At 40.3% G+C, this 15,491-nt stretch overlaps 1 protein-coding gene across 1 annotated transcript; it reads left to right on the forward strand.

Moving 5' to 3' along the window:
- Positions 1-3,057: 3,057 nt before the first annotated feature.
- Positions 3,058-4,944, forward strand: LOC134623886 (E3 SUMO-protein ligase ZBED1-like). Its single transcript, XM_063468894.1, has 2 exons — positions 3,058-4,115; positions 4,353-4,944. Exons 1-2 carry the CDS (start codon positions 3,058-3,060, stop codon positions 4,942-4,944), a joined length of 1,650 nt encoding a protein of 549 aa, XP_063324964.1.
- The last annotated feature ends 10,547 nt before the right edge of the window (positions 4,945-15,491 follow it).

The raw sequence follows: 15,491 nt of genomic DNA on the forward strand, positions 1-15,491 counted from the left end.
TCTGAACAAAACGGTCTAAGAATGACTGTTTTAGCCCCTACGGTTAGGAATTTATGGCTGTTTGTTTGAGGGGAGTCCTGACTATGAGAAATAGACTGCAAAAATCCTGTCTCTCTCTGTGCTGCATGTGTAAAAGCCTGCACTTGGTGCACCAGTTTTTGCGGGAAAAAGCACACAGCCTCTCTGATTGGTGGATTCAAATTGAGATGTTCACAGCTGTTTGACTGACCTAGAAAGAGCCCCTGTTCACTTGCTGTGTGTGTGTGTGTGTGTGTGTGTGTGTGTGTGTGTGTGAGAGTGAGAGAGAGAGAGAGAGAAAGAAAGACATACACAAAGACCTTTTTAGGGCAGCATCTCATTGTTGGATAAAAATATAATATATTCAGACTGGTTGACTGGCAAAGACCCTGGGTGTTTGTCTCTCTCTGTACATTTGTGTATCCATATTTGATTTTCTGTGTATTTGGTGATTTGTGTATCCATATTTGATTTTGTGTATCTGTTGGCTGTTCTTATTTTTTTTTTCTAAATGTATTTTTATTTTACTTTTTTCACAGGTGAACAAAAATTAGTTTTCAGCTTACTTAACCATGTTCCTTTTTGTTCAGGTTATCATTTTACCTTTCCAATATTTTCACTTAAGTTATTACTATTCTGCTCAATCATAGTATCTGTTCTACATCATTGTTATTAAGCTATAGAGATTGAAAATGTGACGTCATTGAGGGGTAAAACCGCAAAGGATTGTGGGAACCCAAGGCAAGAGGTACTAGCGCACGCAGGCTTTCAATTGAAATAAGTTACACAGCGATAAAAAGAAACAAAAAATGGCAAGAAGCTGTTGCATTGTTAATTGCAATAGCCGGTCGCATGACAGTCTCGGGAAGCCGACGGGTAAAGAGATCGGTTGTTATCGGATTACGTCGTTAAGGAGAAATTGTTCAAGCCATGTTTCCGAAGTAAAAAGAGGCGACGGATGGCCTGGATTGCAGCCATTCAAAGACCAAATATAACGTCCAGAACACTCCAGCTCACAGGTTAGTCTGCTCCAAGCATTCCCACAAAGGTCAGTGTTTTGTAGGAGTTAATACGTCATTTTTCATATTTAATTAGTGACGTAGGTTACAAGCAAGTCTGGTGCTAAACAGAAATTGTCGCGCTATGCTCCTTTGTTTATTGTGCATAAATAGTGAATTGTCCTGACACAATATTGCGTTTATTACCACGGTACATTGACAAAAACATATACTTTTATTCACAGGGTAAAACAGTTGTTTTGTATCACTAATTGTCCAGTGCGATTACAGCATACAATATTATTGTCACTGCTACATTTCTGTGATGCGTACCTGAAGTCATTTCCACTACTAATTAATTACTGTTGAGCTCAAAGGTTATATTAATAAACGGTGAATGAGTGTGTATTTATGAGGACGATTTGTGAGACTGGTAAACTTATGATACGTATGATGGTCTTTCGTTCTACACGGTGCATTTCAAGGTCCTGCACCCATCTGTCAGTAAACTGTACCTGGGCTTGTTGCAGTGACCTGAAGTTAAACTTCATGAGTGTATGCACTCACTCCAAGAACCATATAATTATAAATATGATCGTGGTGAAAGTGGGCAGCACACTAACGTCTTTTGTCTACTCTGTGTGCTCGTAAGGGTCTGACCCTTTCACTCCTTTGATTTTTTTCCTCGTATCTTTTCTTTGCCTTTTCGTCGAGTCTGTCTTTGTACGGACCGCCGTTGTTCTCCTTCGTTTTGTACAATCCTTTTTTGTGTGGCAAAGAAAAACCAAGAAGGTATTGGAACCGGAGAATGAACGTTTTGCGGTGCTTCAAATGCTTGCATTTGATGCGGTACTTGGATTGTTTTGCCTTGGGTTACCGGCATGCAATGCGCGAAAGTCACGTGGTCTGTCAATCTCTATATTGTAGGATTTCTGCTAAATCTTAGTATTTCTACTATATTATATTTTTCTTTCTAAATATAGCATTTCTGCTATAGAATAGTGTTTCTGCTATATTATAATATTTGTGCTAAACTGGAGTATTTTTGCTAAAACATAGTATTTATATAAAATTACAATATTCATAGTATATTACAGTGTCTCTGGTAAATCACTGCATTTCTGCTATGTTGTACTGTTTTTCTAAATCATAGTATTTCTGTAATGTTTAAGAATGTTTGGCTAGATATATTCTTTCTGTTATCTTATACTATTTCTCCTAAATTCTTGTATTTTTGAGAAGTTATCATGTTTCTGGTAAGTTACAATATTTCTGCTAAGTTCTGCTATGCTATTGTAATTCTGCCAAGTATTATGTTTCCTCTAAGATATTACAGTTCTGCTAAGGTACTACATTTTAGCAAAGTTCCTTTGCTTCTGCAAAGTTTTTACAATTTCTGCAACTTTTCAGCTTTTTCAGCTAGTTTCAGCAGACAGCTTCAGCGTTCCAGCATCCACACTGCATTTTCGCAGGAAATGCAAATTTTTCTAGTAGAGGTTGAAGTTCAGCACAAGTAGAAAAAGTCAAAAAAATGCAAAGTTGCATCTGAACAAACACAACAGTGGTGGAGACTCATTCAGCCAGACCTTGGCTACTGAGGCTGACTATAGAGTACATTTTATTTTTCACCACTAAATTTAGTTACAACCAACACAACTACCTGACAGTTGTTCCTCCAGGTGAGTGAGTAGAGTTGAGTGTGTGTGTGATCAGAGGTGAAGCTGCTTCCTGGTTGTTGATGTTTGTTTCTAAAGATGTTGTTGATGAGTGTCTGTGAGCAGTGAGTGTGGAGAGCAAAACTAGTGCTGTCAAAATTATCGCGTTCATTGTTAAGATCAATACGAAATGTTTAACGCGTTAAAAAATGTAACGCACATTTTTTTTTTTATCAATTTCCTGTAATCTAAGACCTTTAAACACATGAGCACCTCTGGAGGGGCAACAGTGTGCTATGCTGGCGTTTGGCCTGACAGAAATGATTAGAAGAAGAAGAAGTGACACCATGCTACTATCTAGCTAACACTAGCTAACACATGTAAGCATGGACGAGGGTGGACTTTTGGGTGGAAAGTTTCTCTTTAAGAAATTGCCTGATGGCTTGTTGGACAAAACAAGAGTAGGGTGCACAATTTGCAAAGCTGAATTCAAGTACCACAGAAGCAGTTCATCACTGGCGTATCACCTGAGAGCAAAACACCCAACTGAATCCACCTCTACGCGACCTCGCCAGTCTACGCTTCAGGAGTATGGTGCTCGTGCACGAATAACAAAAAATGTGAGAGAAAAATTAACCAATTCCTTGGTTGTTTGGATAGCTAAAAACTGCCGACCAGTTAGCATAGTAGAAGATGATGGACTGAGAGAAGTCATTCGCGCTGCATCAGGAGATGAGTGTTACAATCTGCCCTCGAGAGGAACCACTGTGTCGAGACTGCACACTTTGTATGGGCACCAGAGGGCTCAGCAGTGCAGCAAGCTTGTGCAAGTAAGGAACATCGCTCTCACCGGAGACCACCCGACTTCGGTGAACAACGATAATTACTTGGCGCATTTTATTGATAACGACTGGACTATGCAATCGTTTGCACTAACAGTGAGTAAAACTGAAGAGAGACACTATGCTGAGGCGTATGCTGACCATTTTCTGAATGTTGCAAACGAATGTGAAATCAAGAACAAGGTAACCACGCTTGGCACCGACAGTGCTCGTAACATAGTTGCAGCCGCCAGACTACTTCCATTTGAACACATGCCCTGCATGGCCCACATTCTGCAAAGAACGTTCACAGTTTCTCTTAATGACAGCGCATTTGAAAGGGCTCTGGCCAAATGTCGCAAGATTGTTGGACATTTTAAGCAGAGTCCAGCGAACGCTCAGGAATTAAAGGCACAGCAAGCTGCACATGGACGTCAAACAGAACCGCTTGTTCAGGACGTTCCAACAAGATGGAATTCCACCCTAGAGATGATCAAGTGGATCCAGAGAAACAAATCTGGGCTGACCACCATCCTGACTCAACAAAACAGCAAGGTGACCATGTTGACTGACCAGGAGCTTGACAGACTGCAAAAGCTGGAGGAACTACTTGAACCTTGCAGGTAAATCATTTTGTTTCTCATGATTGTGTGTCTTTGTGTTCTAGCTTTGTTTTCAAGTATGTTCTCCACCTCTACCTCTCTGTGTATTTTCATATGTGGTATTTATGTTTGTCTCTGTGTGATTAATAGAAAAATACAGACTTGATCTTTCTATTACAGATATGTTACCGAACTGCTGGGGGGAGAGCGGTATGTCTCCTGTTCCATGGTGTTGCCAGCCTTGTGTCATTTGTTCAGGATTATGGAGCCCTCAGATGATGACTCAGTCTACGTTTTGAGGTTTAAGAAGGTTTTTACCACAGACCTAGCTCAGCGGAGGGACAGCAGCAATCTCACATGGCTGAAGATCGCTACTGCCCTTGATCCCAGGTTTAAAGACCTTACATGCCTTTCCAAAGATGAAAGAAGAGAGGTGTGGGCATCAGTACATGACCTTCTGATGGCAGAGACGGATGCACACCAACCATCTGCTCAGACAACAGAGGAACCCTCACCAAAGAAGAGGAAGATTTCCATCTCCTTGTTGGGTTCTCCTGATTCAGATACAGAGGAAGATGCTATAGACTGCTGTCTGAATCTGTACAAAGCAGTGCCCAAAATTGACATAGGAGAGTGTCCACTACAGTGGTGGTTAAAGAGAGAAGGAGCACATGCCAGCCTGGCACCTATTGCACTCAAGTACCTATCAACCCCTGCAACTACAGTGCCTTGTGAGAGATTATTCTCACTCTCAGGTCACATCATTCAAAAGAAGTGTGCTTCTTTGTCATCAGACAATGTAAACAGAATAGTCTGCCTCAGTAACTGGCTGAGTGCAAAGAAGGACTAAGCCAGATTGCTCCTTTAAAGTGAAAAATGTTCAACATTCCGGGTTTTCAGCTGTGTCTTTTTGTGTTTTAAATACTGAGTTTTGTGCACCCTTTATTGTTATGATATTCACTTTAACCTGTAGGCCTGGGTTCGGTCACTGTTGATGGCCTTAAAGGTGTTTTGTAAGTTTTCACTGTGTTAAAGATTGATGAAAACTATTAAAATTCTCTTTGAATTTCAGCATACATTCTTTGTGTTTATTCTGCATTTACTTCATTGTGTTGCATAAATGTCTGTTACAATCTTAAAATATAAAGTTGAAAAAATGTAATTGGAGCCAGGCTATTAATCAAGTAATTGTGATTAATCGCAATTAATAACAGAAAGTTGTGAGATTAGTTAATTTTTTTTAATCTATTGACAGCACTAAGCAAAACATAACTATTTCTGTGTTCAAATGTTCTACAACAACAAGCTTTGAACAAAAAGCTTTGTAGCTGTATACTGACTCCTGAAACTACAACACATCACACTGACACACACTCTTTGTATCTGTCACAGCTGGATCACCGCCACAGATGTTAACTCTACATAGAAGCTAAAGAGACTTGTGTCAACTGCACACACACAGACAAACTGAATAAATATGAAAATAATCCTTTGAGAAATATTATTACTAATTTAACCAGAGTGATTCTAAGTTTAGTTTGTAACATTTCAATCTCACCTGCAGAGACGAACATGACAACCATCAGCGTGGAGCAGAGTGACGCAGTTACAGCAGACATGTCCGTGTTCTCTGTTTCTGCTGATCTGACTCTTAGTTTGTCCTAAATCTCTGAGTCTGTTGGTATTTTCACTCAATAACTGAACCTGAGTTTAAACTTGAACACATCGGATTAAATTTAAGGTTTAAATAAAGTTAAAGCTGCGGTTCAAACTCTGCCGTGTTTGTTGAGGACGTCGCATTAGATTGACGTATAGGAGGGTTGGACTCAGGATGCGCAGAAATAAGTGCGTCAGAGCAAACGAGGCGAAGTGGAAAAGTTTTAGTGTTCAGTTGTTGAACGATCTCCACAGAACAAAATCAGAACCTCTCATGTGTCGTCATGTATGAACAGTTCGTGTTACAGTCTTTGAAGCAGAAGTACATTTTGTTTCTGACGGCAGTTTGATTCTCGTTTCATCATCACAAACAGAAATCCTGAATCAATATGACAACACGACAAACAACAGCGTAGAGCAGAGTGACGCAGTTACAGCAGACATGTCCGTGTTCTCTGTTTCTGCTGATCTGACTCTTAGTTTGTCCTAAATGTCTGAGTCTGTTGGTGTTTTCACTCAATAACTGAAACTGAGTTTAAACCTGACGACACAAGATTAAATTTAAGGTTTAAAATAAAGCTGAAAGTCACGGACTGTTAGAACCGATCTCTCGTTGGGCGCTCGGTCAAACTTAACAGTTCAAACACAATTTACAGATTCATATTGGGAAGTTGTGTTGGCGTGACTGACCAATAAAATTTGAGTTTTCTAGAAATAATTCCATGTTTCAGGTTTTACAGGGTTAACATCCACTAGAAATGACATTTTAAATGACGTCTCACTCTTTTATGAAACAGTTTTTCTGTTAAAACATTTTTGTGGGTGGATGTTAACCAAACTGTAACCATTACAAATGAACTTTGTACCTAAAAAAAAGAAAGTAATTTTAGAAAAAGACAGAAAACACTTACTGTTGTTCTCAAGAAATCTGTTAAATCCTCAAACACTCGTCTGATCATCAGGATGGAACAAAAATCCATATAAAGATAAAAAGTGTGAGGTTGGTATAATCCATCTGCTTTCTCCGTAGGTCAAAAGGAACCTACTGAAGGTTTAAACAACAGAAACAATTAAAAAAAATAGAGAACAGAAAGTTCTGTGGCTGATGTCTACGCTGTACCACGAAGCTGAAACAGCTGACTTTTTACACTTTGACATCCTATTTTAGAGATGCGTCTCAGATGTGTCTGGTCAGCAAAACCATTCAACCTACATTTGATCACGTATAACAGGGGTTAAAGGAAATGAATTTGTTTAAAAGAAAACAGGTCCACTCTGTGTGTGACAGCTTTTCTTGAATTCAGTTTATATGAGGTGTTTTGACAGGTGAAATCAGCCAATAGTAAATCAAATGCTTTCCACTAACACCACTTGAATCACTGTTTTGGGTCTTTGAAACAGAATTTTGAGTTGTTTCATTTTTGTTCTAAGAAATGATTGATGTTCTAACTTCATTATCTTGAGTTACTGATATGATCTTTTGTGCCTTTTAGTTCTTTTTCTGTTTCCTGCTGTTTTATTTTGGTCCATTATTCCTTGGCCGTTTATCAATGCCCAAGTGCGCGAGTACGTACTCGCCGAGAACGCAAGCACGGACTCGTGATTTGTACAATTGGAACACCAGCGTATGTGATGATGTCACCGGTCCGGAGTTTTTACTGCCGTCCCCTCTTAATTTAACTGTGAGTAACATGTTATGAAGCTTAACTTTAATCACAGCCAAACCGGTTTACTCAGGAACAAATAAAACACTGAAATAAACCAAACATTAACATTTAGAAGTGATCTAAGTGACTTATATATCATTGTTAACCTCAGCAGTGAAACCTCTATTAATAAAAATAGTGTACATGTACATACGTGTACATACCTTAATAAAAACAAGCAGGTGAGATGTTAGAACGCTTTTATTTCTATTCTAGTGGACACTCAATACTATAGACAGCTGCTGGAGTTTCTTTAACCTGAGTAGTGAGAAGTTCCCGAGCGGGGGGGCGGGGGGGGGGGGGGGGTGTTGAAAACGATGTGCCGGGAGTCCGCTGTTGAATTTTGGACGAAACGCATTCTGGGATATATAGCTGTCCCAAGTCCACAGCGATGCATGCTCCATAAAACGGGCAGATCGAGAACACATCCGGGACTTTTTCGCGTTCTCCGCTTGATGCGTACTTCGAATTGGAACAGTACTTGGTCTCCGACTGATGACGTATCACGAGTACACGAGAACGCAAGTACGCACAAGTACGCATATTGAGAGATGCCCCTTGTCTATTGGGTCTAGTTCTACTTCCTGTGTCTTGTTTTCCTTCCTGTGTCTCATTGTCTGTGATTGGCCCAGCTGTGCTCCCACATGTTTTCCTGTGTGTACATGTTGTCTCAGTCTTCTCTTGCTCTTTGTTGTGCTCTCCCTCACGGCTGTGTCCCATGAAGATTATAGTTAACCTTCATGTGACACTAACCTAGTTGAGATAGTGATGAGTAGATGATGTCTTGGAGTGTGTGGGACATTCACTTTTCTGTGTCCACACTGTGTTGGTGTGACACTCAAGAGCGACATCTGCTGGATTAAAAAAATCACTGCAAATAACCTGGATAAAGACTGAACTAGGGTCATTCATTCTGACATCTGGACACCACATGAATGCTGAATGTTTCTGTTTACATAACCAGCTTATGATGAAGTTATAACTGAATGAAAGGTAGTGTATATATTTCAGTTAATTTGATTATAACAAAATATTATGACTGACTAATCATAATCTAACTAAGTAACTAAGTGAAAAGTACTACATAAAAGGTGAAAGTTGTGTTTATGAAGTAAAAGTGCTCCTGACAGTGGAGTGCTCATGTACTTGTAATGTAGGGGACAAGACACATTTACCTACAGAAAAATAACAATAACATTCATCTCAAATAAAAAACAAAGATTTAAATGAGGAACATATTTAACTCAGATTGTTGGGTAGATAGCTTGGACTGGGAGGACTGTAAGGTGCTAGTTCAGATTTGCAGCTACCACTCCCCCGGGTGTCCGCCAGAACACTGCTCCAGGCCCGGATGAATGTTCAGGAGGGAGACAATAAAGACACCGAGGATAGTGCAGACTCTTACATTGACTTCACACAGTTGAAGGAAACAGGGATATTTTTAGAGGAGCAGGTATTGCATACAGGTTTAGGTGCACGGGTGCGTGTGTGGTGTGTGGAACAGAAAGAAAATACTACATTACTAAGGTGTTCAAATCAATAACTCAAGAGTACATCAACATAAACACAAGTAGGAAATAAACTAACATCCCCTTTAACACTATAGGCCATATATTACCCATGACTCACGTATAGACCCACTGAGAGAGCTAACACGTACACAATTATACCCAGCCTCACAGCAGGAGAGTTAGCTTAGCTTAGCACCCGCTAGCGGTACAGACAGAAACATAGTGAGTTCCCCATTAACCTCAGGCACAGTCCCAAACACATGTTATAATCACATACTCACACATCACAAACTTACTTCGATCATTAACGCACACTTCTCAAGGAATGACCCTCTCTGCCGGTAACCTGGAGCAGAAACGCTCAGGTGTTAACTCTCTCCCACAAAAGTTATGGCGAAGTGAAAAGAGCGTTCTCACACAGTACCTAAGCGTTAATATCAGTCAGACAGAGAGCGTCCGTGCAGACTCTGATGCTTCAATGTTTCACACAAAACAATACGTCCCTCTGAATGAACACTGAGTCAAAGTCACTGTAGCGTTAGCCTTAGCTTTAGCACCGCCGATGTCGTAACGGTCCAATAGCACGGAGTTAGCGGTCCGACGGACCGTACAGTCACTCACTGAGTACTCTCCCTCGGCAGGCGAGCGTGTCAAGCGACGGGTCGGCGCTCTCCCGAGCCTGCAAATATCGCTGAAATCGCGGGGAGTCGGCTCCTTCACAGGGTCCTATCGGCCCGGCCAATACAGCCAGACGAAGAGAAAAAAAAAACACGCCACCTCAGCCGAAGTGTCGATCGTTGAAAAACACGGGAAAAACATCCGAGCCCACCGTCTGTCGGTCCGGATGAAGATGAAGATCCAGAGAACAATGTTCGGGCGCCACTTTGTAACAGCAGTCTGGCGAGGCGGGAGCGGCTAGCAGGCCGGAAGGCATGCGGTGTGGAGGTTAGCTGAAAATACCCAAAGCCAGTCGGTTAAATCCAATAACAGACCTTTATTTACCGTCAGCAACAATACTCCATACAAGCCAGGTCTCCACGGCTCCACTCTGTCCGTACATACATGAGCGGGGATCGGTAGTCGCAGGCGCCAGGCCGTTACAACAGTACGGTTTCTTAGAGAAAAGAACATGAGCAGCATGGAAAATGGATGCCGCTAACAACACACACCCCCTAGGAGACTCCCACAACTACTACAACAGCAGGGCAACTCCCCCCTAGCGGTGCTATAACCCAAAAGGGTTGTTACAGTGTCTTGCCCACGTTTCTCCCTGCCCATAGTCTCATACAAAGCGGTGGGTGACCTCTACTGGCCACTCTACAAAACTACCAGTGAAACTAACAGCTGAACAGAATAAAACTACGGGGCCTTTTGTACATAGATGACATAGATAACTGTACATAGATGACTGAGCAAAAGCAGCAACAGGAAAGGAAAAACACTGACCTTATTTGACATTATGAGATCAAAAAATCCCACACTGCCGAATATGTCCTTTTTCTCGGTAGTTCTGTTTTAGTGTTTTTTTGCCAAAAAGATGAAGTCAAACAGCTCAAACAGCCCGGCTTCATCGTTTTCAGACCCCTGCAGTCTTTCACTGCTCAGGTTAAACATAATATATAAGTCACTCAGATAACTTGAAAATGTTATTGTTTGTCTTTTTTCAGTGTTTTTTTTTTTTTTTTTTTTTTGTGGAGCAAATCGGTTTGGCTGAACTCAAAGTTATTAGATTAGATTAAATAAAACTTTATTAATTCCTCTGTCTGACACTCTTGTGTCAGACAGTCTGTCAGAAACACGCACCGACGGTTCATTATTTTTTGATCCATCACTAATTTAAGACTAATTCCTTTTTACATGCATTGTTTTGTACTTTGGATAGCACTAGTTAACCAGTGTTGAGCTGCTTTATAAGTTGTAATGAAAATGAGTTAATTCATTAAAAGCATTGTTTCAGTGACATCTAGTGGCGAAATAGTAAACACCAAACTAGTGTCTCAATAATCTAGTGTTGAGTGTAACTCGCATTTGTGTGAATGATATACATAAAATTTTGTAACGACTTGATTCTTTAAACTTATGTAATGTAGCAGCTGGAAGAAACCGGTTTAGGTTTTCCTTGTGTGCGGTATATATTGTTTATCATGACTCTGGTTTTACGTGGCCTATCAACACAATTTAAAAACTGGTATATATCACCGTGTTGCTTTGTCTTTAAGTGGTCATTTGCTTACCACGACTACTTTATTCTTCCTCAGTCAAACAGCAGCACTCATGCGGTTGCTTTGGTGCCTTAGCTCTAGGTGTTGTGCTAGACAGTGATCGTGATTATTGTCCGCGGGAAGGCGCAGCCACTTAAAGCTGTAGCGTCCAGATTACTTGCGTAGACAGCTTCTTCCGTGCAACTGATATAAGATGCGGTAAGCTGAACACAAAAATAGTAACGGACCGCATTTTGTTTTTAGTAACTGTAACAGCGTTGTAACAATAGGAATAGTAATTAGTTAGATTACGCATTACTGAAAAAGTAATGCCGTTACTTGTAACGCCGTTATTCCCATCACTGCTTGCGAGTAGTGAGTAGATGGGCTTGTGGGCCCTGGAAGTTTCGTCCCGTGGTGAGAAGTAAAATATGAAGTGGGAAGTGCCTCCCTTATTTGTTTGGTAGTTTTTCTTTTGTTGCTGTGATTGTTTCCTTTGTTCCTTTGGCATTGTTGGTAGAACGGCGTTGCCGGCTCTTTAAGTTAAGGTCATTTGTAATAAGGATATGTTATTTGTAATAAAACAATATTATTATAGAACAACTCTGTCTGTTTTCCTTTTTAATCTTTTTCCAGATCCATTTATTATTGGTCCCCACACTCACACCTCTTCGTGGGGACGTAACACCAGAAAAGGAGGATGAAGAAAACAAATGACTTTTCTTCTTAAATAGATGTCATATGACTTTTGCTTTGTAATATAACTTTGAGAAGAAAGAATACTTGTGTTGAAAACATATTTCAGATTTTTGTTTGTTCAGTAAAACTTCAAACAAGAAGGAAATATTTTGTTACTGGTAATTTTTCTTATACAGATGAGGCATTATTTCTGCACCATTATTTAATTAACAAAGGTTTTTAAGTTATCTTTTTGCACACAGAAGGTATCATTTAAATATGTTAAACATTTTCTTTAAATAAATGGTATTATTAAAGTTTTTCATGACTGGGGCAAGTGTCCTCTTTCTGGAAATCAAAGTATGGTCGCCCTATGCAGTGCACAAAGCTGGATGAGGCATCATCCATGTTTTGGACACACACTGAATTTTGTTGTAAAGGACAGTATCAAAGCTGTCCCAAAAGTGTTGCAGTTGCTGGAAAAATGCCTTGCGATTGTGTCCTTTATTCACCACAGCAACCACAGCAACACCACAAAGGCTGTGAGAAGCTCGGGGATATACAGCAACATTTTAAAGTAGCAGAACACAAGCTAATTCAGTCAGTAGTACCCACTGTGTCTTTTACATGTTGGTGCAGCTCTGTGAGCAAAATGAAGCTGTGACCACAGCCCTCTGCCTTTTAGGGAAGGATGCATTGTGCTTAAATGTGGGAGAATTATCCCTGATCAAGGAAACAGTTGATGCACTATGGAAGAAGTAACACAGGAAGTTTCATCTGAAAAACATGTTTCAGTCTCCAAAGTTATTCCAATTTTGTCCCTCATTCACAGGGCTGTAGGGCTGGAACTGGTAAGCCTCGGCTCTGAATACTTCTTTTACAATACTTGTATATTGATATTTAGGCATGTGCTTTTATATGCTGTTTGAAATCATTATTAATAAAATGTTGACCTGTTTTATCATTGAACCACGTCTCTGTACTGAGTATAACGAAGCTAAGTGCCTTCTTGGTGATTAGTATCATCTCGATCCAGTAATCTCTGGCTGAAATTCCCAGGGTGGCGGTGTTGGGTTTTTATCAAATTGTGAAGAGTCTCAATTCTTCCCCACCTCGTGCTGCCACAGATGTCAAGCTCCAAGAATAGCTGTTGCATTGAAGCTGGAAATCAGAACCTTTTGTGGCCGACTACCCAGACTACATATAGTAGCATCTGAAAATCTACTAAAATGCATGAATGCATAACTATATGAATGCATATAACTAAGTCTAAAAACATGGGTGCAGTTTCATAAGTGACCACAGGCAACACGTGAAGTGTCTTGCCCAAGGACACAACAACCGCGGGCAACCGCGGGTATCCGAGCCAGGGTTTGAACCGGCAACCTTCCTATTACAAGGCAAACGGCCAACTTCTGAGCCACGATCGCCCGTAGGCTGCTGGAGGATTCCCATGAAGCACTGGGTATTTCTTCTTCAGTCACCTTTCTCACTGTGTGTGAGAGTCCCCTTGTGGCGACACAGCGACATTAAGCAAGAGTAAGAGACTGAGCCTGGGGCTGCATTACTGTGCTGTTGTGCTAATGAATGACAGTAAAGAAAGGATGATCCAGGCCTGAGTGAGACCCAAATTAATACTTTGTCTCCGGCTCTACTCTTTTCTCTCAATCTATCTGTGTCATTGTTTTTTACCTGCTGTGTGTGAAATGCTTAAGTCTCCACACCCCAGGGTTGCTTTAGATTGTTTTCCTTTTCTTATGTTTTGTTTTGTTGTTTATATCACTCTGTTCAATAAACTCTGTTCTTTTCCTTTTTCAGTGGTTTGATTTTTAATTGGATCTAAAATATAATGAACCTACAAGTGATTAGCTGGATACAATTTCTCATTTTGGCTTTGGAATTTAAAAATCCATAAGCACTCTACTGAAGAAGTATGTATGTTAAGGATGTTAATTCATTATACACATGATCTCACCGCTATAAGTTATGACAGAGCAGAGACTTTAGCTAATTTTCTATCAAATTTTCAAGTCAGTATGTAAATATTAAGTACATTTTTTTAAGTAAAAATGACCCAACAGGAAGTATTGCTAAATTAATCAACAGTTTATTTATTAGAAGAGAGGGGAAAATAATTAATCCCAAATTATATCTAATGACTTCCCTTTTTTAAATCCCAATAAACCCACAAAATGTGAACAACAGACAAGGATCCCCTGAATGGAAACAAAACTCAGAGTTGTCTAAAGTCCAGTTATAGCTAATCAATGAATAATGAATACTTTCAGTCAGGGTGATTACTGATCATGTGAGAACTTCATTTCCACTCACGTAGTCATGATGGTCATATCATAGCATGCACATAACAGCTTATCTCTAGCAGGTGATGCCCCCTTATGGTCATTGAGAACATTTTCCTCTTACAAAAAGCTATTGAACCTGAGAGTTACAACAAACACACACTGGGCTTCTTTCACTAAAAGTGAAGAAATGTTCACATGCAAAATTACATTTATGAAGCATGTGTATGTTAGTGAATCACTGTAAATCAGCAGGTTTGCACTCCCACATTTCTCTGTATGAGGAAACTCCTTAAATCACAGGCTGAGGTGTTGAAAGCAGTGATGATGCAGAGAAGTCTGCATGTTTTCAAGAAAAAAAGTGTAATGTTATATGTAAATGTCAGATTTGCGTGAAAAATTCGTACATAGTTTGTGAATGAGGCCCAGTGTCATTATTAGTCATTATTCTAATATTAGTTGATTCAACCAATGGAAATCTGTAAATCAGTTATTCTCCAACAAATCCCACAAAAGCTGTAAAGACAAACAAACACTGTAGACAGAGTCTCTGACAGACAGCACAGAGACACACTAACACAGTCTGAACAGGTTTCATGATAATCAGAGAAATGTAAAATCAAACCAACTCTGGACATGTTTGATGTCTGTCTGCTGGATGATCAGGTCATCTGTCTGTACCTGAATGTTCACTGACAACACAGAGAGTCTGAACAGCAGCAGGAGACTCAGAGACATTTCAAACAGGCTGCAGTTCAACAGGAGGCTGGTATGAATCCTAACTGTGCTGCTGTTTATGTTTACTGTAGATCAGAAAAAAAACAACAATGGCAACAGCACTAACAAGAAGAACAGGAGCAAATAAAAGACCAACTGTCCTTCTGGCAGATGCGTCCTCTGTCTTCTTTCCTTTTTTTTTGTTCCTCCATCCCCTGTGACTTCTCCTGTCTGACCTGCAGGTGAGAAACAGGTGTGAGGTGTCAGCTGTCAGGTAGGTGATGAGTGAAGAACAGAACAGAATCCATTTCCTCTTCAAACTGCTGTCAGACATTATCTACTGCACTCTGATCACATCACTCAGACCAGCTGCTTTCTACAAAGTCTCATCAACAACATCTTTAGAAACAAACATCAACAACCAGGAAGCAGCTTCACCTCTGATCACACACACACTCAACTCTACTCACTCACCTGGAGGATCAACAACCAGGTTGGTGCTGTTAGTCATAGGTCCTCCCACTTCCTGGACAACAAGACACTCGTATGTTCCAGTGTCATTAATCGTCACATTCTTCAGAATCAAAGACACGTCTCCATCTTTCATCTGTCTGTCCCGCAGATCCAC

This window comes from Pelmatolapia mariae, linkage group LG3_W (assembly GCF_036321145.2).
Source record: "Pelmatolapia mariae isolate MD_Pm_ZW linkage group LG3_W, Pm_UMD_F_2, whole genome shotgun sequence".
NCBI lineage: Eukaryota > Metazoa > Chordata > Actinopteri > Cichliformes > Cichlidae > Pelmatolapia > Pelmatolapia mariae.